The sequence below is a fragment of the Amblyomma americanum genome, chromosome 11, assembly GCF_052857255.1.
Source record: "Amblyomma americanum isolate KBUSLIRL-KWMA chromosome 11, ASM5285725v1, whole genome shotgun sequence".
Classification (NCBI taxonomy): domain Eukaryota; kingdom Metazoa; phylum Arthropoda; class Arachnida; order Ixodida; family Ixodidae; genus Amblyomma; species Amblyomma americanum.
Window position 1 is genome coordinate 117465569 of NC_135507.1, and position 26676 is coordinate 117492244.

At 48.3% G+C, this 26676-nt stretch overlaps 1 protein-coding gene across 5 annotated transcripts in view; it reads right to left on the reverse strand.

The window, feature by feature from the left end:
* Positions 1 to 2351: 2351 nt before the first annotated feature.
* The window catches only part of LOC144111063 (NSFL1 cofactor p47-like), a 92251-nt gene continuing 67926 nt past the window's right edge, over positions 2352 to 26676 (reverse strand). For 4 of the 5 annotated variants that reach the window (XM_077644189.1, XM_077644190.1, XM_077644187.1 and 1 more), the window contains 2 exons: positions 3474 to 3533; positions 2352 to 2601 (listed from right to left, as the gene is read on the reverse strand). In XM_077644189.1, coding sequence (XP_077500315.1) covers positions 2469 to 2601; positions 3474 to 3533 — 193 coding nt within the window. In that variant the 3' untranslated portion in view covers positions 2352 to 2468. Of the gene's footprint in view, positions 2602 to 3473; positions 3534 to 17993; positions 26669 to 26676 lie in introns of those variants that run through there. The other variant, XR_013309974.1, reaches the window with a different exon arrangement.

Here is a 26676-nt window from a genome sequence, read left to right on the forward strand (position 1 = left end):
TGAACAAAATGATAGTGGATGAGAAAGTCCCCGATGAATGGCGATTAAGTAGAATGAACATGATATATAAGGGAAAGGGGGACAAAGCAGACGTAAGTAACTATCGCCCCATAACAGTGACGTCTGTGGTTTACAGGGTGGTGATGCAAATTATAAAGGATAGACTGCAGGCTTGGGTGGAGAACGAGGGGGTGCTAGGGGAACTACAAAATGGGTTCCGGAAACAAAGGAGGTTGGAGGACAATCTATTTTCATTGACACAGTGTATAGAAATTGCGGAAAAGGAACATAGGCCCTTATTGCTAGCATTTCTGGATATTAGGGGAGCCTATGACAACGTTACTCAGGAGCATTTGTGGGACATATTGGGCACATTGGATGTGGAAAATGGAGTAATTAATCTTTTAAAAGATATATATAGAGGTAACAGAGTGCTCATAAAATGGGAAAAAAATGTATCAGGGCCTGTAGAGATACAGCGGGGGCTTAGACAAGGATGTCCTCTGTCCCCTTTGTTGTTCATGTTGTACCTGCAAGGTTTGGAGGCCAAGCTAGAGGGGAGCGGACTAGGTTTCAACCTATCTTTTTTCAAGCAAGGGGAATTGATTAAACAGACATTACCGGGACTAATATATGCGGACGATATAGTGATAATGGCTGACAACAAGGAAGACCTGCAGAAGTTGTTAGACATATGCAGTACAGAGGGAGATAGATTAGGCTTCAAGTATAGTAAGGAAAAATCTGCAGTCATGACATTTAATGAAGAGGGCGGCGAGCATAGAATACAGGAGTTCGTGCTAAAGGTAGTGAATGAGTACAAGTATCTTGGGGTGTGGATAAATAACAGTGTTGAGTATCTGACAGAGCATGAAAAATATGTAATGAATAAAGCTAGTAGGAATGCAGCTGTCATGAAAAATAGGGCACTTTGGAATTACAATAGGTATGAGGTGGTAAGAGGGATCTGGAAAGGGGTGATGGTCCCTAGCCTGACCTTCGGGAATGCGGTCCTGTGTATGAGGCCAGATGTTCAAGCAAGGCTGGAAATTAGGCAACGGGGAGTAGGGAGGTTAGCTTTGGGAGCACATGGCAATACACCAAATCAGGGGGTACAGGGTGATATGGGATGGGCGTCTTTCGAGAGCAGAGAGGCTAGCAGTAAGATAGCATTTGAGGAACGATTGAGAAGGATGGAGGAAAAGCGGTGGGCTAGGAAAGTTTGCAGATACCTGTATATAAAGAATGTTGACACGAAATGGAGAAAGCGAACTAGAAAATTGACAAGCAAATATCTGGACAGCAGTAAGGGGGCAAATCAGCAATTATCGGTTAAGAAAAAGGTTAAAGGAACAGAGAGAGCTTTGTGGAAAACAGGGATGCTGACGAAATCGGCACTAGAAACATACCGGACCTTTAAACAGGAAATTGTCAAAGAAAATATCTATGATAATTGTAGGGGAAGTTCTTTGTTGTTTGAGGCCAGGACTGGAGTTTTGCGGACTAAGAAGTATAGAGTCAGGTACCAGGAGATAGACACTTTGTGTATTGCGTGCGGAGAGGAGGAGGAAACGGCTGAACACTTGATACTTTTCTGTAAAGGGCTTCACCCCACAGTGGAAGGCAGCGGGGCTGACTTACCCAAGGCATTGGGGTTTAGGGATAGTGAAGGGAAAGTGGATTTTAAGAGGTTAGAAGTAACCAAGCGAAGGTTATCTGATTGGTGGCTAAAAGCAAGACAGGAGTAAAATTTCACAAGACATGGCTAGGTGGCTTGAGCCACCGCCCGATGTAAAGGGTTCAGCCGTATCCATCCATCCATCCACACTGAATATAGTTAGGCCTAGGAGCTTGAAGATCGCCAAATTATCTGAAAAACAGGGGCTAGTTATTGCTTATACCACTACGTGTGGGCAAGATTAGGCGAAATAAAAGCGAACCGCTACCATTTGAGCGAGCTATTGCGTCGTAGAATCCAGCGGCGACATGTATTTATTCCGAAGCGGGCGAGCAGGGCGCCGCCATCTTGTCAAAGTTAGCGTACGCAAGCCACGCAACGCAAACTCCGCTGGCTACCGTACGCAAGACGCAAGGCTTGCGCTTGCGTTCTGCGCATGCGCACTACCGTCCCCGCAAACTCCTCGCGTACGCTAACTCTTTGCGTACGCACAGCTAAAACTGTCTAATATATCGAACAACCAGTGAAATTCCAGCAGTTTTCTTATGCTTTTGCACAAGGTTTTTAAGGGGGTAATGTGAGTGTTTGATACAGCTAATAATTCGAATTATGCAGGTTCGATATATCCGATGAAAAGAGAGGAGATACGAATGAAAACACATTTTCCAGAACAGACACTTCAATGTTCATCTTTATTGTACAATGCACTTGCAGAAACTGCGCTTAGAAATGTGCAAATGCTGGCGGTTTTTATTAGGCGACAAGCATATCTCTACTCCACCCATGGAGGTCACTTCAGGCGCTGTACAATGACCGCATTCAGCAGGTTGGCATCCTTCAGGGTGACCTTGTCGTCCGCCAGTTCCTTGTGCGGGAAGGTCGTCAGCAGGATGAAGGTCGCCGCCTCATACTCAGGCCGAGCGCTGAGTTGCACCACTTGTCAAGGAAAGAGAGCTCAAAAATTGCACAAACACTTTCCTCGACAAGACCACGTTAGTAAACGCTCATTAAATTGGCCTCCGAGGGCCAAATTAACAAGTCTTCATCCTGCGTCCAAGGACCAGAAAAAATTTCAATTATCCGATAATTCCAATTGTCAAACGGCCCTTAATAACTGACAAAAACCGCTCACACCACTGATTTTATGTGGTGAAAACCTAAACAATGGTCGTCAGCTTCGGAGACGAATTGAGCCACAATGCCAATTTGGGGGATTGCACAAAGTTCAGGAAAAATAAACGAAAACTATGCAGCCGGACTATATTCTGGCGGAGTAGTCATGCCTGCTGTTGCATGCACATGCATCGTGCAGTTCATGCCTTCAGGAGGGCCATTCAGTCGATCACTGGCCATGCCGTTCACACCTCGATCCAGCTGCCTTGTCTGAATTAACCTCGGCGTCAGCGTCCTAATCAACAAGCGTTGGCCATTGGAGCTGTACGGAGTTCCAAATTACCAAGGGTTGAAGTAACATGCTTCCTGCTGCACAAAGCTTCTCTTCTGAAAGAGGATGAACTAGCAGACTGTCTACATTACCCCTGGTGCGGTGCCCAAGGAGAGGCTGCCCTGGCCCGCATGGAGCTCAAATGGGAGTAGGGCAATTTCCTGGCCTTTCAGGAAGGAGGCGGCGCACTAAGTGAAGGATCTGCGCACTGGATGCATGCTAGGTGCGAAATTCTTGACACGGCACAACTGCCACACCCCCGAGACTCGTCGAAGAGAGCACGCAGTCGTACAGCAAATGCGGCAATGGCGCAATGCGGGCAGCAGCAGCAGCAGCGCCAGGAAAGGATACGTCACAATGTACCTGCGGATGTCTCCAATCGTGTGCGAGTGGTTCATCCGGGCCACCAACCTGGGGAGGAAGAGGGAGAATGAGGGGACATCCAGTCTCCAGTAAAAGGTTGGTGGTAATTATAAGTAGGCGCATCATGTATCTCCGCCCCAAACCCGTCAACGCTCTAGAGGTCCTCGATCCTATAGGCATTTCTTTACTCTAGCACAGTTGTTAAAGTGTTCGAAGCCTTGATCACAGTCGATTGCCTAGGTGCACAAGTATACAGACATACAGGAACATCAGACATCAGCTGTAGCCAACATCATCCACAGGGAAAGAAACTGATGAAAGTGATAGGGTTCAAATGACATGTGATAAAGCAATAAAAGTTAGGAATAGCTGTGAATGCAATGAACACTAAGATAAACAGTGGGGAGACAAAGGCTGACGAGGCTTAAAAAACATGACCACAAGGAAATGGTTAAATAAATGAAAAATGAGGCACCTAACGCTGGGGTCAAATGCACAGTCAAAGCTCATTAATTCAAACTTAAGGGGGGAAGAGGGTCTTGGAAAAAGTTTTTGTTAATGAAGTCACAATAATGAAATCTTCAGGAAACATGTATTTTTGCATGCAGATTCCAAATATGTCATTTAATTTTATCTACAACAAATCCATGTACACTTATGCAATATGTTATGTAACTTTTTGTGGAGAGCTTTCAAGAAATTCTGCTGCAGGGAACTTGCTAGAATGCATGCCATTGGCTTCTCTTGATATTAAGCAATGCAATAAAGGTAAAATTATCATCCTACCTATCATAGAAATGCGTTATAGGATTTTGAAGTTGTCACTTTAAAAAAAGGAGTACAAATTTTTCTTCCTGTTTGTGAAGTAGCAAGTTCAAAACCCTGTAACTCGACTTCTATGATAGGTAGGATAATAATTTTACCCTTATTGCATAGCTTTGTGTCAAGACAAGCCGATGGCATGCATTCTAGCAATTTCACTGCAGAACAATTCCATTAAAGCTCTCCACAAAAAGTTACATAACATATTGGATAAGTGCGCAAGGACTTGTACATTAAATTAAATGTCATATTTGGAATCAGCACACAAAAATACATGTTCCCTGAAGATCTCATAATTGTGACTTCATTAATAAAAATTTTTTTCTAAGGCCAACTTCCCCCCTTAAGGGACTGGAAAAAATGGTAAAATCACCGAAAAGTTCAAATAAGCGAATGACCCCAAAAAGAAACTCAACAACTGCAGGCAGATCAGGGTAATAAGAGAATTATTACTGACTGGCATCTACTCAAGTGCAGCCATATGGCTACAAAGGAAAGCTATACAGCTTTCTCAGAAACTTCATAGTTTAGAAAAATTCATCCTGGTCCAGGGTTTGAGTCCGGGACCACCGCTTCACCAGAGCAGTTGCTCTACCAACTAAGCTAATGTGGTGGCAAGCTTATGTTAGGACAAGAGCGAATTCATCAATAACTCGAAGTTATCGAAGCGAAAAGCTTCACTATGCTAGGTAAGGCACTCTTCGGGTAGGCAGCACAATGACCTTGAACGACCTTCAGCCCAACCAAGGATAGCCATGCATGACCTTACTTGAAAAAAGATGTAGCGCAAAAGAGACGAGCACGGGAGGGATACACGACAAGGACGAACGCTACTAACAACTGGCTTTATTTTCCGTAACAGATGTCAATATATACGTGTACGCATCGCATACGCACGACACTAGGGCGGCTCTGGGCTTCTTGACAGAAAAAGAAAAAAGAAAAAGGGGAAAAATTAATTACATATCTACAATCGAAGAAAGAACGAGTACCAAAATGTATCATCTGCGAAAAAGGGGAAGGGAGAGGGGGGGGGGCAAACAGGCAATGAAGATGAACCTACAGAAAAAAAAAAGAGAAAAACAGGCATGCACAAAAGAGGCGGTGTGATTTTTACAGAAACCTTTCCAGAAAAGCGCGCTCGGAGGAGAACAAACTTATTGACGCGTCGCTGATGCAATCACTCGATTTTTTGTTAATGTAGAAAGCCTCCAGCAAAACTCTGGCTTTTGTACTTGCGCTCCTACCCAAAATCTTTGCTTCCTAAAAGCGGGGCTCGCACTTGCACGTCAGAACATGTGAAACTAAATTCGCGAGCTTATCTTGTAGGATTAAGTTTTGAGAACACTCCCTTAAACGGTCGTTGAGACAGCGCCCTGTCTGCCCTATATAGCATTTTCCACAGGACAGGGGAATGATGTAGACCACTCCCAAGGCACATTTGACGACGGCTTCTTGATGTTGCTTCTTGCAACCGCGCTCAACTTCTCCGCAGATACGGGGGCATAGTTTGGCCAACTTATTTGGCGCCGTGAAAATAAGAGGCTCATTGTGCCTACTGGCCACTTTCTTGAGGTTATGAGAAACCTTATGATTGTAAGGCATCACCTCGGGATTGGCCCTCGCGCGTTCAGTCCCAGCCATCGTTAGTCGGGGCCCGAGCTTCTTTAGGAGGGTTTCAGCGACTGCCGTTAAGACCGAACAAGGGAAGCCTGCAGCCAATAGCCTGCAAATCTGATTACGGAAGCTACCGTGCATTTCGTGCGAACACGACTTACGAAGCGCAGATTCTAAGCAGTGCGAAGCAATGGCTCTTTTTATAGTCTTAGAATGGGAGGAATCGTAGGGCAGGAATGCTTTCTTGGCACGTGGAAAATACGCCCAGCAGGTGTGTCCTTTCGTTAACCTAAGCTTCAGGTCTAAAAAGTGTATCTCGCCATTCTCCGGGAGTTTGTGGGTAAAAGCCAGTCCTTTGCCATAGTCATTAAACAACTGTAAGATTTTCCGAACTGAAAGTTCGTAAGCAGAGTCATTACAACCCTTTAAAAAGATTAAAAAATCAATGTATCCAAAAACCTTTAAAACCGGGCCTTCACTAAAAGTCTGATCCAAAAAGCGATCAATATAAGCTAGAAAAATGTCACATAAAATAGGCGCCACACAGAACCCTATAAAAACGCCGTTGCGTTGCAGAAAAGGCTGCTTGTCAAATTAAATAAAAGTAACACTCAAATGACACTCCACATGACACTCCAAATGACACTGTACCACTACCTCAAGTCCCAGGCTACGCAGATTACAGAGGTAAATTGGGCTTTTCAACTTAGACAACTCCTCAGAAGTGTGGGAAGAAACGAGCGAGAACTGAGAAAGCCAGTCTTGGTCGTGGGGAACGTTACTATTCCGGAAAACGTTCAGCAAGTTTTGTAGAAAGGGCCAAAGTTTGTCCTTGAGCCGTATGTGCCAGCTCATGAACTGCTCGCCTCCAACAGGAACATTGCACAGAAGGTCAATGCGGAAGAACGCGAGAGTTGCATCCTCGAAGGTGTGGACTGCATCACGAAGTGTGCTTCAAGAACTTCCAGACACTGCTCGAAATGTGTTTTAGATAGCGTTGTGAAGCATTTTAAAGATCACGAACTTTACTTACTACAGGCGGACAAAGAAGGTTGCTTCGTCGTTATGCAGCAGGGTGCTTACAACGCAAGAGTCTTGGAAGCCGTTGAGAAGAAGGCGATGTCCGTGTAAAAACCAAGTTCATGAATTTCTTTAAACAACTAAATTTGACCAAGATAGCCAAACATCTTTTTCACAGAAAAAACCACAAACCTGGTTTTCCGTTTAGAACTATTATTAGTGAGAATTCCTCTTGGCAGCAATGTGTCAGCCGGTTCTTGTTGAAAAACCTGAAGTTGATTAATGTAGAAGACCCTTTCCTGACTAAGAATCTTAGTCTCAAGAAGTAGCAGAGTTTCTCCAGAATGACCGACGGGCTGGAAACGCGTTCTCAGTTGATGTTGAGGATTTATTTTATTCTGTTCCTCAAGCTGAACTTTTACTCGTTGTAAAGGAGTCCATTGAAAAATCGGGGGAGCTCTCCTGATGTAAGCCACGTGATGACATCTGAAGGGGTTGTCGAAAGACCATGTAATACCATGTCATAGACACATGGTCGTGTGGGTATATATTAGAACGGCTGCCATAAACAAGCCTCAGATGCTTAGCAAGCATGCTTGCTTTTTGGTGAATTCCAGGGTTAGCCAAGTTAAGCCGCTGCCAATTTTTACATCGAAGCTGTATACCTCTACTGTCCAAGGAAATTTTCGTGTCGTCGGCGTAGTCAGCAAAAACCTAGGAGTGGAAAAGTACCCAACGATGCTGAAATCGTATATTATACTGATCATAAAGGAGTTGTATCAAAAACATCAAAAAGAAAATATATATATATATAAAACTAAAAGTATAAAAATAAAATTAAGGAAAAAATATAGTATTGAAATCATACATCATACTAATCATAAAGCAGTCCCCATAAAAAGGAAAAATATAAAATAAAAACAACATAAAACTACACAAAAACTTGAGCTTCCTCTTTAAGAGCAGGACGCCCCAATGATTCATTCACAGATGAAAATTGGGTCACTGACCAAGTCGAAAGATGAAAAATGACGTTTCGGGTCCCATACGGGGCCCTTGTTCACAATGAGGCTGTCACAGAAGAAGGAATGGTTATATACGCTTCAGAATCTTCTGCAATCTTTTCACGTAGATAGGATGTAGCGTGCCCTGATTCTTGTTTAGCGTGTTGGCCGTTGTCTGGATGATTAGGGATTCTAGATGAAGTCTTGCAGATAGGTTTCTTTCCGTCGCCAAGATTTCCACCTCATCCCAGCCAATCTCGTGGCCAGTGGACAGCACGTGCTCTGCAACTGCATTTTTTGCTGCGCGCTTGTTTCTGACGTCGCCCTGGTGCTCCTTCATGCGCCGCTGGAAGTTCCCGGTTTCCCCAATGTAGACTGAGGGGCAGTCGCTGCAAGGGATCCTATAAACAACGCCAGGGAACTTGGCACGTGGTAGCGGGTCCTTCACGTTGACCACATCGGCTCGCAGTTTGCTAGTTGGCACGTGTGCAATGTGCACTTCGTGTTTACGGAAAATCCTAGAAAGGGCCTCGCTGATCTGACGCACGTAGGGAATCGCAGCACGTTTTATCTTTTTTGTCAGCTGTTGTGCTCCTCGTGTGTAGGTGGCTTTCTTGGTGACTTTGCTGGTAAAATTTCTAGGGTAGCCGTTTCGCTCAAGGTCGTGCTGTATAAGCTTCATCTCGTTGCCAAGGCTGACCGGGTCGGAACAGATGTTTTTAGCACGGTTGACTAGTGACGCAACCACTGAACTCTTGTGAGCCGTAGGATGAGCGGAATCAAAATCCAGGTATCTCCCCGTGTGCGTTGCTTTTCGGAAGACGCTGAAGGCTAACCGATGCGCATCACGTTTGACGAGCACATCCAAGAACGGGATCATGCCGTTCGCTTCCTCTTCCAAAGTGAAATTTATGGATGGCTCTACGGCATTCAGGTGTTCAAGGAAGCTGTGAATGTGCTGCTTGTTTAAAATGCAAAAGCAGTCATCAACATACCTCAGAAACACCTTTGGACGATGTGTGAACGAGTTCAGGGCTTTCTGTTCAATAGACTCCATTGTCAGGTTGGCAGCCGTGACTGAAATGGACGCTCCCATTGCGGTTCCGAAGATCTGCTTGTACACTGTGCCGTTGTAAGAAAAATACGTATTGGCTAAGCAGAAATGAAGCAATTCGCTGATCTCGCTGACGTCCCAATGTGTTGCAGCTTTGCCAAGGGGTCCACAGACCGTCATCCTCCCTTCAGGGGGATGCCTTGCTCTTGAACAATTTAAGGAAAGGAAATGAAGCCTGTCCTATATATTGTAACGTGAAGATGTGCACACCAAAAGGGAAAAATATATTTACAGGGAAACAGCTTACAGCCACGCAGCCGAACAACCGCGGGCACGCGAAGCCCAGCAGCAGAAACGCACTTCGTCCTCTTCGCGTTCCAAGCGCGAGCGCACCAAGCACGAGCGTTCCAAGCACAAGCACAACCGTAGCATAACTCCCGGCGGCAAAAGCACCGTCCCGGTGCTAAGTGGATGATGTAGCAGGCGTGTGGTACGGTTTGAGACGGACTACATGAACGACGTCAGTCAAAGGGCTAGTGGACGACGTCGGAGCATGAAGAGGTGTAATCTCGTAGGTCACGTCGGTCACCTGACGGAGAACTCGATAAGGGCCACTGTACTGACGTAGAAGTTTCTCAGAGAGACCGACATGGCGAGAAGGAGACCAAAGGAGGACGAGTGAGCCCGGCGGATAGTGTACTGGGCGATGCCGGCGGTCGTAAACTGACTTCTGGTAGGTCTGAGATGCGGTGAGCCGGTCTCGGGCGATTTCACGGGCCATAGTTGCTCGGGAGATGGCGTCACGTGCATACTCTGTGGTCGAGGCAGTAGAACTCGGTAGTAATGTATCCAATGGCAGCGCAGGATGCCGACCAAACAGAAGGTAGAAAGGAGAATAGCCGGTGGTATCATGCCGCGACGAATTATAAGCAAATGTTACATAAGGCAAGGCAACGTCCCAATCGCGGTGGTCGGGCGAGACATACATGGATAGCATATCGGTCAGAGTCCTGTTGAGGCGCTCGGTAAGCCCGTTCGTCTGGGGATGGTAAGCTGTAGTGAGCTTATGCTGCGTGCCACAGGACCGGAGGATATCGTCAACTACTCGGGACAAAAAGTAGCGGCCGCGGTCCGTCAGCAATTGGTGTGGAGCGCCGTGGTGAAGGATTACGTTCTGCAATAGGAAGTCGGCGACATCGGTTGCGCAACTTGTTGGTAACGCACGCGTGATAGCGTACCGGGTCGCATAGTCGGTCGCGACAGCAATCCAACGGTTGCCGGAGCAGGACGTCGGGAAAGGTCCGAGAAGGTCGAGTCCAACACGGTAGAATGGTTCGAGAGGTACGTCAATAGGCTGTAGAAGGCCAGCAGGCAACGTTGATGGTCTCTTCCTGCGTTGACAGAGGTCGCAGGAGGCAACGTAACGCCGAACAGAGCGGTACAGACCAGGCCAAAAGAAGCGGCGTCGGACCCGATCGTATGTGCGGGAGACGCCGAGGTGGCCTGCGGTCGGTAGGTCGTGTAGTTCCGCTAGGACAGATGAACGGAGACGCTGGGGAACGACTAGCAGGAGCGGAGGTCCGTCAGGACGAAGGTTGCGGCGGTATAGGACGCCATCCTGAATGACGAACAGTTGCAATGAAGGATCTCGGCTGGCACAGTTGAGGCGATCAATGAGAATACGCAAGGAAGAGTCTTGTCGCTGCTCGTCCGCGATGTTAACCAGATCGGAGATAGCGAAGAGGCACGGGCCGAGGTCGTTGTCTCCAGGATCAGGCGGCTCTACAGGGTGCCGAGACAGGCAGTCGGCGTCTTGATGGAGACGCCCTGACTTGTAATGAACAGTGTAAGAATACTCTTGGAGGCGCAACGTCCAACGTCCGAGCCGGCCTGTGGGTCTTTCAGTGAAGACAGCCAACAAAGGGCGTGGTGATCGGTCACTACGGAGAATGGACGGCCAAACAGGTACGGTCGGAACTTAGCTACGGCCCAAACAAGAGCTAGACACTCGCGCTCTGTAATTGAGTAATTTCGCTCAGCTGTAGAAAGGAGGCGGCTGGCATATGCAATAACGCGTTCTTGCCCTTGGTGACGTTGGGCTAGCACGGCGCCAATCCCATAACCGCAGGCGTCTGTGCGAACTTCAGTCGGAGCCGACGGATCAAAATGGGCCAGAATAGGTGGGGAGGTGAGTAAGTCGACTAGCGAAGAAAAGGCCTCCTCTTGGGCAGGGCCCCAGGTAAAAGGGGTGTCTTTCTTTAGAAGGTCGGTCAGGGGGCGAGCGGTGCCGGCAAAATTTTTGATGAAACGGCGGAAGTACGAGCAGAGGCCGACGAAGCTGCGCACATCCGTAGACGACTGGGGAATAGGGAAGTCCTTGACGGCTTTAACTTTAACAGGATCCGGGCGGACACCAGAAGCGTCGACTAGATGTCCGAGAATGGTGAGTTGGCGGCGACCGAATTGACATTTCGACGAATTGAGCTGTAGCCCGGCTCGACGGAAGACAGAAAGAATGCTCGCCAGTCTTTCGAGGTGCGTGGTAAACGTGGGCGAAAAAACCACAACATCGTCGAGGTAACATAGACATGTGGACCATTTAAAGCCGCGAAGCAAGGAGTCCATCATTCTTTCGAAGGTAGCTGGCGCATTACAGAGACCGAATGGCATAACTTTAAACTGATATAAGCCGTCCGGTGTGACGAATGCCGTCTTTTCACGGTCATTGTCATCAACAGAGATTTGCCAATACCCGGACCGAAGGTCAATTGAAGAGAAAAATTTGGCTCCGTGAAGGCAGTCCAAAGCATCGTCTATTCTTGGGAGTGGATAGACGTCTTTTTTTGTTATGTTGTTTAGGTGCCGGTAATCAACGCAAAAGCGCCAGCTGCCGTCCTTCTTTTTAACCAGCACAACTGGTGAGGCCCAAGGGCTCGACGAGGGCTCTATGATGTCTTTACTGAGCATCTTGTCCACCTCTTGCTGTATGATGGTGCGTTCTGTACTGGACACTCTGTAGGGTCGTCTGTGAATAGGAGCTGCGTCACCGGTGTTGATGCGATGCGTGACCACAGATGTTCGAGCCAAAGGGCGGTCATCGAAGTCAAAGATGTCGCGAAAAGACGACAGAAGATACCGAAGGTCGTGAGCTTGCCCTGGTAAGAGGTCAGCAGCAATCATTTTTGCATATTCATCAGGTGGTGGGACGTCAGAGTCGCGGCAGTTCGACGAGGGTGGGACGCTTCTCACCGCCGATACGACGCATTCGGCAGCAGGGCACAGCGTGGCGAGCGACATACCTTGTGGGAGCGGCTGAACGTAAGAGGCAAAGTTGAGAACCGGAAGGGACGCTTGATTTGCCGACATGGTGACAACTGTATGCGCAAGGGCAACACTGCGTGTAAAGGGCACATCAGGAACCGGAGTAATGATGTAGTCACCATCGGGAACTGGCGGGACCGAGGAGAAACGGACATAAGTGGCGGCATCGGGGTCCAGGCGGACAAAGTCGGCGGTGCACAGTCGGTGAACAATTGGATCCGGTGGCTCTGAAGGAACAGGTAGAGCGAGTTGAACGATGCTTGTGGCGCAATCTATAAGGGCGGAATGGTCGGTGAGAAAGTCAAGGCCGAGAATGATGTCATGAGGGCAGTGTTCGAGGACAGTGAAGAGCACAGAAGTATGGCGGCCGGCTATTGAAACACGAGCAGTACACATTCCGACGACAATAGACATACCGCCATCTGCAACACGGACCACAGTTGAGGGGGCAGGAGTGAGCACTTTCCTTAGGCGACGGCGAAGACGAGCATTCATGACTGAGACGTGCGCTCCAGTGTCGATCAGAGCGGTAACAGGGAGAACACAGGGGCGCAACAAAAACACACGGACATAGAAGTAGACAGGGACGAGCGCTTACTATCAACAGGCTTTATTTGACGTAGACCGTTAATATACTTTCGCCTACCCAAGCGCCACTGTGCGAATCACAAGCACGTGGGTAACAGAAAACACCAAAAGAAATCAAAAAGAGGCGATTACAGAAATCTATCCAAGAAAACCGTTTCAGATCGGCGAAGCATTACAGACGAATCACTGATGCAGTTATCTCCTTTTTTTCTGATGTAATAGGCTTCCACCAGTTCCCGTTCAATTCCCGTTTTCTTGGATAGATTTCTGTAATCGCCTCTTTTTGATTTCTTTTGGTGTTTTCTGTTACCCACGTGCTTGTGATTCGCACAGTGGCGCTTGGGTAGGCGAAAGTATATTAACGGTCTACGTCAAATAAAGCCTGTTGATAGTAAGCGCTCGTCCCTGTCTACTTCTATGTCCGTGTGTTTTTGTTGCGCCCCTGTGTCCACCTGAAAAGATATGAACCAACACGCCCAAATACAAGTACTTCCGGTAACAGGGACCCCGTCCACGTCGACGTTAAGGATGTTCCGATGAGCATGAAGAGTTAAAGGAGGGTTTTCTGGTCGGGTCGTCAGAGCAGCATCACCCCCAGACGCTGCAGCCATCAGTTTTCCGACCGGGAGCGGGCATATGGGGCCGGGGACGAAGGGCGGCGAGGTCGGGGCGATGGAGATCGACGGCGCTGAGGTGACGACGAACGGTTGGTAAGCGGGGTCTGAGCGTTGTGGCCAGAAGAGGTCGTTTCCGAGGGCGAGGGAGAGCGGCGGGAATATGCAGAACCCGGCGGGTAGCGGCTGTAGGTCGAGGACGGACGGCTTCGGCAGTGTCGAGATATGTGGCCAACTCGGGAGCAGTTAAAGCAGATGGGCCTGTCATCAGGTGTTCTCCATTCATCTGGATTGCGGCTGCGTCGAGGGTAGTATGCACGTTCAGAACCGAGCTCCGGGGACATGCGGCGAGCATATGGGGCACTAACTGAGCAAACAGGTTGAATCCCAAGATTGGCAAATTCTTTGCGAACGACAGCCTGTATAAGGGATACTGCTGGAGTACTGTCTGTTGCGGGTGGATGAAACGCAACGGGGGACATTGCCTCTACTTCTTGGCGCACAAGTCGTGTCAGGCTCTCAGATGTCGGCAGACGGCTCGGTGGAGTCGAGTCTACACAGGACGACGTCGCAGTCGTATTCGGCAACCGCGTGAACTGCGGAGAAATTCGGCGGCTCTTCGCTTGTTCGAACCGGCGGCATTCCTTGATGATTGCGTCAACCGTTCCGCAGTCCTTGTATACAAGAAGGTTAAAGGCGTCATCTGCGATGCCTTTGAGCACGTGACCTACTTTGTCGCACTCTGACATAGTGGCGTCGACTTTCATGCAGAGAGCTAATATGTCCTGAATGTATGATACATAGGACTCTGTGGACGTTTGTGCACGGCATGCGAGCTCCTTCTTCGCAGCGAGCTGACGCCCGAATGGCTTACCAAACAGGTCACAAAGCTTGCGCTTGCAGAGATCCCAGCTGGTGAGTTCATCCTCGTGGGTCTCGAACCATACCCTGGCAGTGCCCGTCAGGTAGAAGATGGCGTTGGCCAACTTTAGGGTCGGGTCCCACCTGTTGTGTGTGCTCACGCGCTCGTACATTGCGAGCCAGTCCTCCACGTCGACGCCGTCCGTTCCGTTGAAGGTCCCAGGATCTCTCGGATGGGCAATGATGAACGCCGGGTTGGCGGACGCCGACGGAGCGGCCCCTTCGCTGGTCATGGTTGAAGAGCCGGCGAGCTGACGACCGCTGCGAAGTTCCGTGCTTGCTGTGGCTGTACCCCGCACCTCCACCAATAATGTAACGTGAAGATGTGCACACCAAAAGGGAAAAATATATTTACAGGGAAACAGCTTACAGCCACGCAGCCGAACAACCGCGGGCACGCGAAGCCCAGCAGCAGAAACGCATTTCGTCCTCTTCGCGTTCCAAGCGCGAGCGCACCAAGCACGAGCGTTCCAAGCACAAGCACAACCGTAGCAATATCTATCCCACATATCTTGGTGGACACCCAAATCGTGTAGTAAGGCAAGTAAAATCAAATGAAATTGGTTTTAAGGAAAGGAAATGATGCCTGTCTCACATGGTCAAACCAAGACATAAGATATGGAATATTTCCGAGGTGCCCACAATTACAACTACATGTTCCGTTCCATTAATCATTAGGTTTGCAGCTGCTTCAAAACGAGTTGACGTCCTTCGAAGCCCTCGTGTGAAGTGCAAACCGCATAATGTATGATAACGGTGCCTGCAAACAATGCGAAGCACGTTCCTTGTCCCCGCGTGTTTCCGATAAAGATTACGGTTGCGTTTTCGTGTCGTCGTTGTAAGGAAAATATTGCTGGTGGTTTAAGGGGGGACACAGGTCTTATAGGTAAAAAAAAATCACCAAAAAATCGATTTTTTGAAAATGCAATTTCTGAAATCTGTTGCCTGTTCTTCTCCAGTCTGCGAAGTTTCACGCATCTAGGATCAGTAGTTTTCGCGCAGTACCAATTTTACCGCCGATATCAATTGAATCTGATCCGAAATTGACATCAATATGGCACTTTTTGTGCGGCGCGCAGCGCCTGTTCTATGCATGCTATCGGAGCCATCTTGGTCTCGTTTGAGAGAGCGACCTTTCCTCTTCAATTTCCCGCCACCGATGTCTCCGTCCGCCCATTGGTTGCAGAAAAAAGTGCCAAAATAAATGTCCTACGTGCAACCTCATTCGTTACTCAGGGCACGTCACACGCGTGCGCTAGCGGATTGGCTGAATCTGTCTCCGTCGTCTGCAAGACGCGCTGGCCGTTGTTGACGCGGCAGACCAAGTGCCATTTTGTTGTGCGTTGACTCCGGTGCAGTACGCAATGAATCGCAGGTCGGTAAAATTTCGTGCCAGGCACCAGTTCGGGAAGAAGGTGAAGCGTTCGTTGAGCGATAACGTCAAACCGCACACCACCTCACCGCAGTGTGCCCAAGGAGAAGAGCTTCACGCGCCCAGCGACGGGGCCGCCGGCACTGCCGCGCTAGGCCTAACGGACCCGACACCCGAAAGCGGTACCAACAGCGGCCGCGCACGCCACACGCCACGATATTTTTACAGCCTTCAGAAGCAGAAGAACGCAAAAAAATAGCAGCGGACTTGGTAGAGAACCTTTCAGCAACGGCAGCAACAGATCGGAAGAAGGAGCTTCTTGCTGACAGCGACGACGCCGCGGTTCAACTGCACAATAGAACTTCGTTCACGATTGTGTGTTTGGATTCAGTGAACGCTCTGCTCGAGTTCGCGAAGTGCAGATCCTGCTCTGGAGTTTTGAAAATATTGAGAGATGAACGTGAATATGGCCTTGTGGTCAAGCTGCACATTGTGTGCGAAGATTGCGGCGACACGTCGTCGACATGGAGTTCGCCATGCGTCGAAGGTATGCAGAAAGTGAATCCTTTCACCGTGAACGTCCTCGCCACGCGTGCGATGCTGGCCACTGGCAATTGCCAAACGGCATTAAATGATATTTTTTCGGCAATGAATACCAGCCGTCGGGGTCTGCACACAAAAACGTGGCAGTCACATCTGAAAGGCAAGCGGATACCTGCTGCTAGTCGCGCGGCACGAAAACTGACAAGTAAGTGCGCGCAGTCTGTTCGCGAACTTTACGCAGAACTGAACGTGAGTAATCCTGGCAACATCGCCGTTTCATACGACGGGTCGTGGATGACACGCGGGCACACTTCCCACATTGGCGTCGTGGCGGTAATTGAACTGTTCAGTGGCTTGGTGCTTGACTATGTCGTGCTGAGCAATTTCTGCGCCGGATGCGAGTCAGGCCCAAATGAGGACGACCCCTCATATGAATCGTGGACAGCCAGCCATGTGTGCCAAAAGAACACGACGAAAAAGGCAGGCGAGATGGAAGTGGAGGCTGCCCTGATCCTGTTCAAGAGGTCCCTCGAGCGCCACAACCTGCGGTACACTACTGTACTTTGCGACGGTGACAGCAGGACCTACCTTGCATTGGAAGAAGAGAAGGTGTATGGGTATATACCCATAAACAAAGAGGACTGGGTCAACCATGTGGAGAAACGCATGGGTACTGCTTTGCGGAATGCAGTGGCGAAGAACAAAGGCTGTGGCTCCAAAAGCCTCAGTGGAAGGGGCAACCTAACGGGAGATCTGATAAACAAAATGAGCTCCTATTATGGGTGGGCTCTGAAGACCCACAAAGATGTAGATTCCATGCAGAGGGCGGTGATGGCCACATTTCATCACATCACATCCAATGATGCAAAAAGCAACCATACATTTTGCCCAACGGGGCCAAGCTCCTGGTGCAAGCAAAATGCGGCAAAGGCCAGGGGTGAGCCAGCACCAAAGCATCCCAGGAACTTGCTCCCCCCCATGTTTGTGAGGCCCTGCTTCCCATATATCAGCGCCTCTCGGACAAGAAGCTACTGGAGCGATGCCTGCGTGGCAAAATGCAGAACAATAATGAAAGCCTACATTCTATGGTATGGGCACTTGCTCCAAAGCACTCCCATGCCTCACTGTTTGCGGTGGAGGCTGCTGTAGCTGAAGCCATTCTCAAATTCAATGCTGGAAATGTGACAGCATCAAGAGCGATCCTCAGCGAGCTGGGGCTTGAATCCAAGCAACGAAAGTAAAAAGTGCATGCTGGAGAAAGACCTGCGCAGAAGGAAGGCATCAGCACGCAAGCGTGCTGAGAACGCCAACATGCAACGGGCCCTAAGAAAGTGCCATGATGGTGGCAAAAGCCAATCAGATTATATGCCTGGTGCCTATTAGCCCTTTTTGAATGTAAATATGTAAATATTTTTAGCTTTTCCTCATTAAATATTGTTCTGCTTGTTTTTTGCCATTTTCTCAAAACTGTGTTTTGTGTCAAGTTGGAAGTTTGCTCAAGGTGTATCTCAGCACTTAGAGCAGCTAGAGCTACAATTCTTTTTGCATTGTGCAGCTGGAAGCATAAGGCATGCAACGCTGGGAACAGATTTTTAATTTTTACCTTCCAATTTTTTTATTTTCTTGTTTTTTCTCACTCCGATGACCATGTATCGAGCACCAAGTTCATTAGGCTGCTAAATCTTTATCATTAGCTTAATTTGAAAACTGCTTCGAGCGTTGCATTCCTCACACATTGTAGTATCTACCCACGTATTAAAATTAAATTTCTGATGGCCCATTTTTTTTCTATTGTTTGAGCAGACAATGGCATGATATATATTAATATCTCAGGAACTAATTAGCCTAGAAATAAACGAACTGCATATTTGAAATCAGCGAAAAAAACTGAATAAGTCTGTACAGTTTCATCAAATTTGGTCTGTAAATAAAAAAAGAAGCTCGAAGACCCATGTCCCCCCTTAACTCTGGTTAACCCTGGTCGAAAGCGAAAAACTGCATCTCCCTGGGTACGTTTGTGGCCGAGCATCTGGCGGTCTCCACGGCAGGCATCGCATCGAACACACTTAGGCTGAACACATTAAACTGCACCAGCGTTTTACGCAGAACCCACTTTCATGACTCGCACATATGCGATTCCAGCAGACGCTTTCCTGCTCCGCTCAGTCAAGGTGTGTGACTTCACGTCATGGAGGGAGCAGGCAGCACACCTGGGATGCCTCCTTTCCTCCTCTCCGCAGCACGGTGATGGAGCGCACAACTGCCGCTCTCCACGGCAGGCGTCGCATCGATTGCACCTAGCGTTCCACTGAACGCATCAAAGTGCACCGCGTTTTATGCAGAACCCACTTTCATGACCTACACATGCAATGCTGGCAGGCGCTTTCCCGCTTGACCGCCGGTCAAGGTCAAAGGTCAAAGTCTAGGTAGTCGGTGTAACAGCCGCTGGTGTCGCTTCTGTAGCTGACGTCATTTAGCCCCGCTGACCACAGGCTACACTCAAGGTCAAACTTGTGGCCCCGCTGACTGCTCGAAAAGCTGGCGTAGTGAAGCTTTTAGCTTCAAAAACGGCGGGCTAAAAATTGGGTGCAAACAGCATAGCTTCACAGTCCAACCACCTACAAAGCGTGGATTGGAGCCACAATATTTTTTACAGTTACACATTAACTCAACTGTTCCCACTCCGAGTAATTAATCAATTCGCTCTCGCCCTACCATAAGCTTGCCGTCCCGGTTAGCTCAGTTGGTAGAGTGACTACTCCAGTGAAGCGGTGGTCCCAGGTTCAACCCCGGACCAGGACGAATTTTCCTTTAACTACGAAGTTTCTGAGAAAGCTGTATACCTTTCCTTTGTAGCTGTATGGCTGCACTTGGGTGGATGCCAGTGAGTAATTACTGCCTTATTACAAATAAACTACACCTTGGGGGATTCCCCTAAACATTTGACCAGAGCACGGTAAATTTATTTGGTGACAGACCGGGCAATGGCTGCCCGATTTTAAGATGAGAAAAGCAGCACTGACTGTTTCCCACATTTCCACTAATGCTGCCTGCATACTGTCAGCAGCAATGAAGCAGAACTGCTCCAAAATCGTAAAGGCTTCCAGCATATTTCGTGGTGCAGCACGATAGAGCTCCACCGCTACCGCGTCAGACCCAATAAGCGGCACTGTTACATGTGAGGAGGCTTCACTACAAGAACGCTGAATGACATGTGACGGGCGCACAGTTTTGGGGCACTGGAACAACGAAACCACATGGACGCAAGCAAAGGAAACGGCCAACGTGGCAATAAAAAAGGTGGCGGAGAGAGAGAAAACATCAGCGACACACCAATCAGTGTCCGAAACAGTGCTCAGCTGGGTTAGATCAGCTGGCTGATGCTGCCTAGTCGAGTTGCCATCACTGTGCACTGGAGCGAAGCTCAGAAAAGTGAAAGTGGAGTGTTCTCGGACACAGGGAGCCTATTCATAGTCACGCATGCTGTCACGCGCGTGTCAGAGAAGCGCGAGCGACTATGCAAAATGAATTTCAGATTTTGAGCAGGGTTATTAGCGAGCGTCCTCCAACACCACACTTACACAGGGGTTGGCCGGGACCAAGCCGGTAGTTCGAATTACCAGATTTTCGAATTAACGGCGGTCCACTTAACGAGCTGGTACTGTACTCAAATAAATGAAGTCTCACGTTAAATTTTCTGCGGTGTCAACCAACATCACAGTAAACAGACATAAAGCGTTCTCACCCTGGGAAAGTCAGGTGCAGTTACTGCTTGTCAAGGCAGGTGTGACCACTTCGTAAGGTAGGTCGAGGGATGGGCCACTTATGCATGTGGCACCACAACACTTATCGCTTTTATTGGATCTTCACACCGTGCACAGTGTTGACCACAACCGCAGCTTCCAAATAAAAGGCAGTCATTTCCCATCTTTCCACTGCTCCATAGTGTGGCGACACATGCGCATACATCTCGGAATACTTGCCGAAGTCTGTAGCTAATTACTTATTAAATTTTGCTATTTTTACTGCAATTTTACTGCAAATTTTAAGCAGAACAGAAAATACAACCGATAAAAAATATAAAAACCAGCAACAAAAGAAAACTGAGAAACAAAATCCTGATTAAAAAAAGAAAGCAATCACATGCACAATAGGCAATAGACAAGCATACCTAGAGCAGACACCAGCGAAACCACATGAACTAATTAAATTGGTGCATGCAAGAAGAGTGTCAATGACAGCAGGATGATGAAAAAAAATACACGGCAGAAAGCCAATTTGCTCGGCATAGTTGTGAGTGTAACCTGTTTGTGCAAAACTGGCATTTCAGGGGTGTGTCAAGAAAGACACAACAAACACCATTCATGTAAAGGGAATATTGTTAGGCCAGCTGGTTCATGATTATAACAGTGAAACGGCCCAAAGAATGCGACAGGAGTAGGATTTGTGACAAATTATAGATATTTTTAGCGCAACCAGGGCGCATGAAAGAGACCTGGCTAATAGGGAGCGCGCAAATCTTGATCGCTGTATTGCTTGCAGAGCTTGTGGACCATGTTTCCGTTGCATGTAAGTTCTAGGCAGAAGTAATCAAAAAACTGCTCGTGAAACCTTGGAGGCATTCTTTACAAGAAAATCAGAATCGGATTGTGTTAGTGACACTTGAAGTCCTTGTACAATGCTGAGGTGAATTTTCTATCATGTCTAGTGCTAAGACTTTTTTTCTATGGCTGTTTCCAGGTGACTTGTTAGGCTACGCCCGCGCAGGCCCATGGATATATATATATGCCGTCGTGATTCCTCAATAAATCAGTTGCAAGTTAGCGCTCGTGTTTGTCTTTGTTCTTTGTGTTGCTGTCCTGGTTGCTCTAAAGATAAGTATAATTTGTACATGGTTGTCCCCTTCTAGTTTGAACGTGGCTTTGGGCAACCTGCTCTCCACACAGTGCCTCTCACGGGCGCTTGAGTAACTAGCATGCCGTTGCAATGGAATCCATAGGCGTGGCCTTCACCACGCTATCTGCTGCACTGCGCCAGCACCGCTGGATTGAGCTCGCCTTGCAGTGAAGCTCAGTTTCGCATTGAGGCTGCAAAGTGCCTGAGGGATTAGACAGTAGCTTAGAAGGCCAGCATCTGCACGTCGTTGACAGCTGCATCCATAGCGGCAATAGCGCTTCCTGCACATGCGCATCCATGCCGTCGCCCGGCACTAAATCCAGGAAGTAGCTTCATTCCGCTGATGATGCGTGACTGCGCAACCGATATCCCATAGCTCATTTTAAATTGCCCAATGGCTCAGGATTAGAGTCCCACTTGGCTGGAGACAACAGGGCTACCTGAGAGCAATGGTCTCGAAGTCAACTTCACAGCGAGTACCAGACAGCTCATCACTAAAGCAGCAAAAACAGCTTCACTATGCTGCCTTCTTAATGAACTAATAGCACGGTGTGGCTTCAACTGAAGAGTGATTGCTTAAAATTGCAAAGTCATTTACATGGAGAGTGAAAGACAACAGTGGCCGTGTGTGAGCAGCAACCAAGGCCTGTGTAGAGGCCACTGAAAATCACTATTACACAAATGCTGCAGTGCTCAAAAGCCTTAGGTCTTTACTTAGAATGTTTGTAAAACTCCCTAGCCACCTAGCTAGATTACCAAAAATCTCAAAAATTTTGCATAACCTGCATAGCTATACTCAGCTTCATACATAGCAGGCAACACAGTGGAAATTGTGCAACTCGTGTGCCAGCTAAACGATATTACTCCACCATCTGTCACTCGTTCCTCTCGAAGCCTTGGCGAGTGTCTGGACGAAAACAATGAGTGCTACAAAACGAAGAGCTAGTACTACGAATCCCGGTCAAAGCTCTCCAGGTGGTCAAAATTATCCCGGAGCCCTCCACTATAATACCTCTCTCTCTTTCCCTCTTTCACTTCCACCTTCCCTTACGATGCAGTTTGGGTGTCCACAGAGATGTGTGAGACAGTTACTGCATCATTTATTTCTTCATAACCTATCACTGGTACCTAGCACGATTACTCTGGACAACGTTTGCTAGGTGAGCCTCATGTAGGGGGAGCCACGGTCGAAAAGAAAGAGAAGGATGGGCGGCACAGGAAGAGAGAGAGAGATATTGTTCACTGGGTGGCATTAGTGCCGTTCCCCATTCCTTCTTCACATCACGCCCACGCCACACTACCGGGAAGCATGTCCTTAACTGCTGCCGCCGTATAACAAGCAATGTTGCTAGGAATAGTGGCATCAACACCAAGTTTCATGTGGCAACAACAAAGACAATTGCACAGCAGCGACTAACAGTCGACAAGTATGGTCAACACCCTGAACCATGCCATGGCATCTGAGAACATTTGAGAAAACGCATGAGGCCAGCTTCTTGGCTTCCAAAATTCCCCCCCCCCCCCCCCCCCCGCCAAAAAAAAAAAAAAAAGGAGCTCAGAAGGACATTTGAGACTTAAAGGGCAACTGTACTATTTTTTTTAGAATTCCGCGATATTCAGAGCTTCAAATCTATATAGGCTGTAGGTGAAGCATGCCAAGTGTGTTTACTCTAGCATTTAAAAGAGTGGCGTAATCGACAATTGAGTTTTAGGCTTCTCACAGCAGTGGAGATTTGCGGGCAAGTTCGGTGTGACATCACAGAAGGTAGGATTTCAAATTACCCCTGCTGTCAACCGCACCCTACTTTGCCTCATTTGGTGCTGCCAATCAAAACTATCGGCGGGCTTTGCCTTCAGTGGCGTTGATTTTTTTCCTTCAAAGCAAGCGTTTATGCATTGGAATGTACCGGTACCTTCGATGACCTCATCATGCGCCCCCCACTTGTCGTTGCGCACTGCGGAGGAACTTGAAGGCCATCGCGATTTTAAACGGTGATTACATCACCGTTTTGAACACTACCACAAAGGGACTTCGCATTATTTACCTGCAAGTTTCACACATTCGACCCCTTTAAGGTCGTCGATTTCTAAAACATATGCAGTTGCCCTTTATGCAACCATAAAGAGATTTGCATAAATGCATTTAACTTGCTTCAAAATGTCATTTTATTAATGTTTTGATGATCATAATTTTGGATGACATATTTCTCGCGACCCTGCGAGAGTTGCAAATTCGAGATTTTGCTGCAGCACATCTTTGAACCCGAGAAAGGATTTTTTAACTGTAGATAAACACGGTTCGTGTACCTTTTTGGTGTGAACTGTTTCTCAAACCTGTTATCAGAAAGAACTGCAGACGACTGTGGGCTTTCTTAACTCCACACTCCATCGAAAAGAGTGAAACAGATTTTCTAAATGCCCTTCAAGACCACAATGAACATGAAATGCACAACATTCTCTAGCATTCCTCCTTACAAGTCGCTGGATTTGTGGATGCAGGGACACCACCACCATTGAGAATATAAGAGTCCCGTATTGTTCACTCTCCTTCCGTGACCCCCTTTACACAGTTTGTGCCCGTCGGCAGTCTTAAACCCTACCACTCGCACCCACCCCCCTAGGCCTCCCTGGATTTGTGCCTTCTCCCGCGGGGCAGAGGGGGGGGTTAGTGTTACGGTCCACAGGCCCGAAGCGAAGAGGAAATTGGTCTGTCGCTGGACAGTAGACGACGACAAGGAAGGACGCTGCAGCTAGTGCTAGTGCTGGTTTCTGTCGAAGCGAAGAGGAAGTCGGTCTGTCACTGGACAGTAGACGACGACAAGGATGCCGCAGCTAGTGCTAGTGCTGGTTTTTGGTGTTTCTTCTGTGTACGGCCTATCGTTCCTGCTGCTGAACTAACCCCGTAACAGTACTTACTCGCATAATGCTCGCACTCGCGTAATGCTCGCACCCCGAACATTGGCTATCAAAAACTGGAAAAAAATTTTTCCCCCAAAATCGCACCCCCAAAATGGCTGCCACGAGTCGTCTGCTTGTCGTAGCGAGCGCCATCTATTGACTGCAGCCACAACTAATTGCCATGGTTGGGCACGCGCGCTACTAAGCGGCGGTACTGTGCTATCATCCTCGTAACAAGGAAGGGGAAAGTGACACCACCGCCGCCACCACGCACCACTGCTACGCCATTTTGCGAAGGTGTCTCCAGCTCTGCAGTGTCTTGTAGGCCTCGTTTGCCTTGTTTGCGTGTGGCACCGTGCCAACCGTGCTCTGTGCCGCTTCGCCATGGGGTGCTATGCAAGCTACACAGCTGCTTTTAAGCTAAAAAATATTGAGTACGCGTTAGAACATGACAACCGTGCCACCAGCAGACACTTCGGCGTCAATGAGTTTTGCATCCGGTATTGGAGACGGCAGCACGACCAACTCAAGACGACCGGTAAAAATGCGCCAGGCCTTCCGTGGAGCAAAGAGTGGGAAACTTCCTGCCGTCAAAACATCTTTGTTGGATTATATCAAGGCTCTACGAGCGGATGGGTGCGCCGTGTCGAATGAATTGATACGGAACCAGGCACTCGCAATCGCAAGAAAGGAGGGCATCCCTGTCCAAGACTTCTGCGCTAGTAACGGCTGAGCCACACGATTTATGTGGCGCAATGGCCTCTCGCTCAGGACGTGAACGACGCTTTGCCAACGCCTGCCCGCAGCCTATGAAGAGAAAATAGTGGACTTCCATCCATTCGTTATCAGGATCCGGCAGGAGAAAAACTTCTTGCGCTCCCAGATAAGGAACGCGGACTAAACTCCGCTGAATTTCGACATGCCCAGCAGCAGGACAGTAGAACAGACAGGCGCTCGGATTGTGTACATCAGGACTACAGATGCCAGTAGTGCACGGTCATGCTAGGTGTGACGGCAGACAGGCGGAAGCTCCCACCGTAAGTCATTTCGAAGCGGCAGACCCTCCCGAAAGGAAAGCTCCCGCTTGGTGTACACGTGCGCGTCCAAGAAAAGGGGTAAATGACCGCAGACCTTATGATAGACTGGATTAAGACTGTGTGGGGGCGGTGACCGGGAGCGCTTCTTTTTCTGTCGCTCCTCGTGGTTGACAGCTTTCGGGGCCATTTTCAAGAGTCGGTTCAGGCGAAATTGAGGGAACTGTGCACGGGCCTGGCTGTTATACCCAGCGGCCTCACATCAATACTACAGCCTCTTGACGTATCTCTGAACAAGCCATTTAAAGATAACGTCTGGAGGGTGTACGTAGAACGGATGGTCGAAGGTCAACATGCTCTGATGCTGGGCGGCAAAATAAGGAGACCGTTCATGGAGCTGCTGCGCAGCTGGGCATCGGAGGCATGGAGGATGATTGATGCAGACATGGTGGCCAGAAGCTTAAAAAAAATGGGAATTTCGAACGCCCTGGATGCGACTGAGGACCACCTGATGTGGGACGACGACGAAGCATCAGAAGCTGAACAAACCGATGCCGCAGCAACCACAGATTCCAGTGTCAACACGCACTCCGATCACAACTCTGATCAAGAGTAGAATTGCCTGCAGGACGTTATACGGCGCAGCATGAGTAGTGTGACGGAGAGGTTGAGTGCGGCAAATAAAGTGCTTTAGTAGCTTGAGCTTATGTTGACCCAGTACTTTCATAATGAAAGTAAGTTCCACTTGAAAGTAATGTTTTCGTTATATTTACAATAGCGGACCTGACAATCCCGATCTCACACCCATTCAACTTTGCATTTAACACTACGAAACATTTGAAAATTTTCTCCGCATAATTATCGCACCCCCAACCTTCGTGTTGATTTTCAGGAAAAAAAAGTGCGAGGATTACGCGGGTAAATATGGTACTCTTTTTTTTTTTACACTGAAATCACTGAGAGCGGTCACTTTTTGGTCACTCTCAGAGGCCTCTTATGCAAAATGGCACAAGTGCTACGTCCACTACCTGCATAAAATATTTAGGATCCTGTGCTTCCATATAGTCAAAGCCAAATAGGCCCTGTATGTGTAGGTGCTCCCCTTCACAAGGAGGCAGGTATGCTGGTGGGCCCCATGGGACAACCGTGCTTCCAGCACTAGTTCCAGAGTGGAAACCTGAGGCCTCGCCAAGCACACAGCAGCTGCCTCTGCTTCCAACCGCTGCTCAAGTTTGTGAGACTTCATCACAGTTGCCCGCTTTAAGGCACCAGGAATTGGCTTTCCTCTGGCCCAGCACTAAGCCAGTAGAACAAGCTGCTTCACCTGCTCCAAGAAAGTAGCACAAACAATGCAGTTCAACTTTGAACCAGGGCCTGTGCAGATGCTCTCTAACAGTCCAGGCTCGTAGCATTAGCTTCAATGCTAATGCTAACAAAGTGCTAATACCATGTCAATACCACACCATGCTAAGCTGCCTGCTATTTAA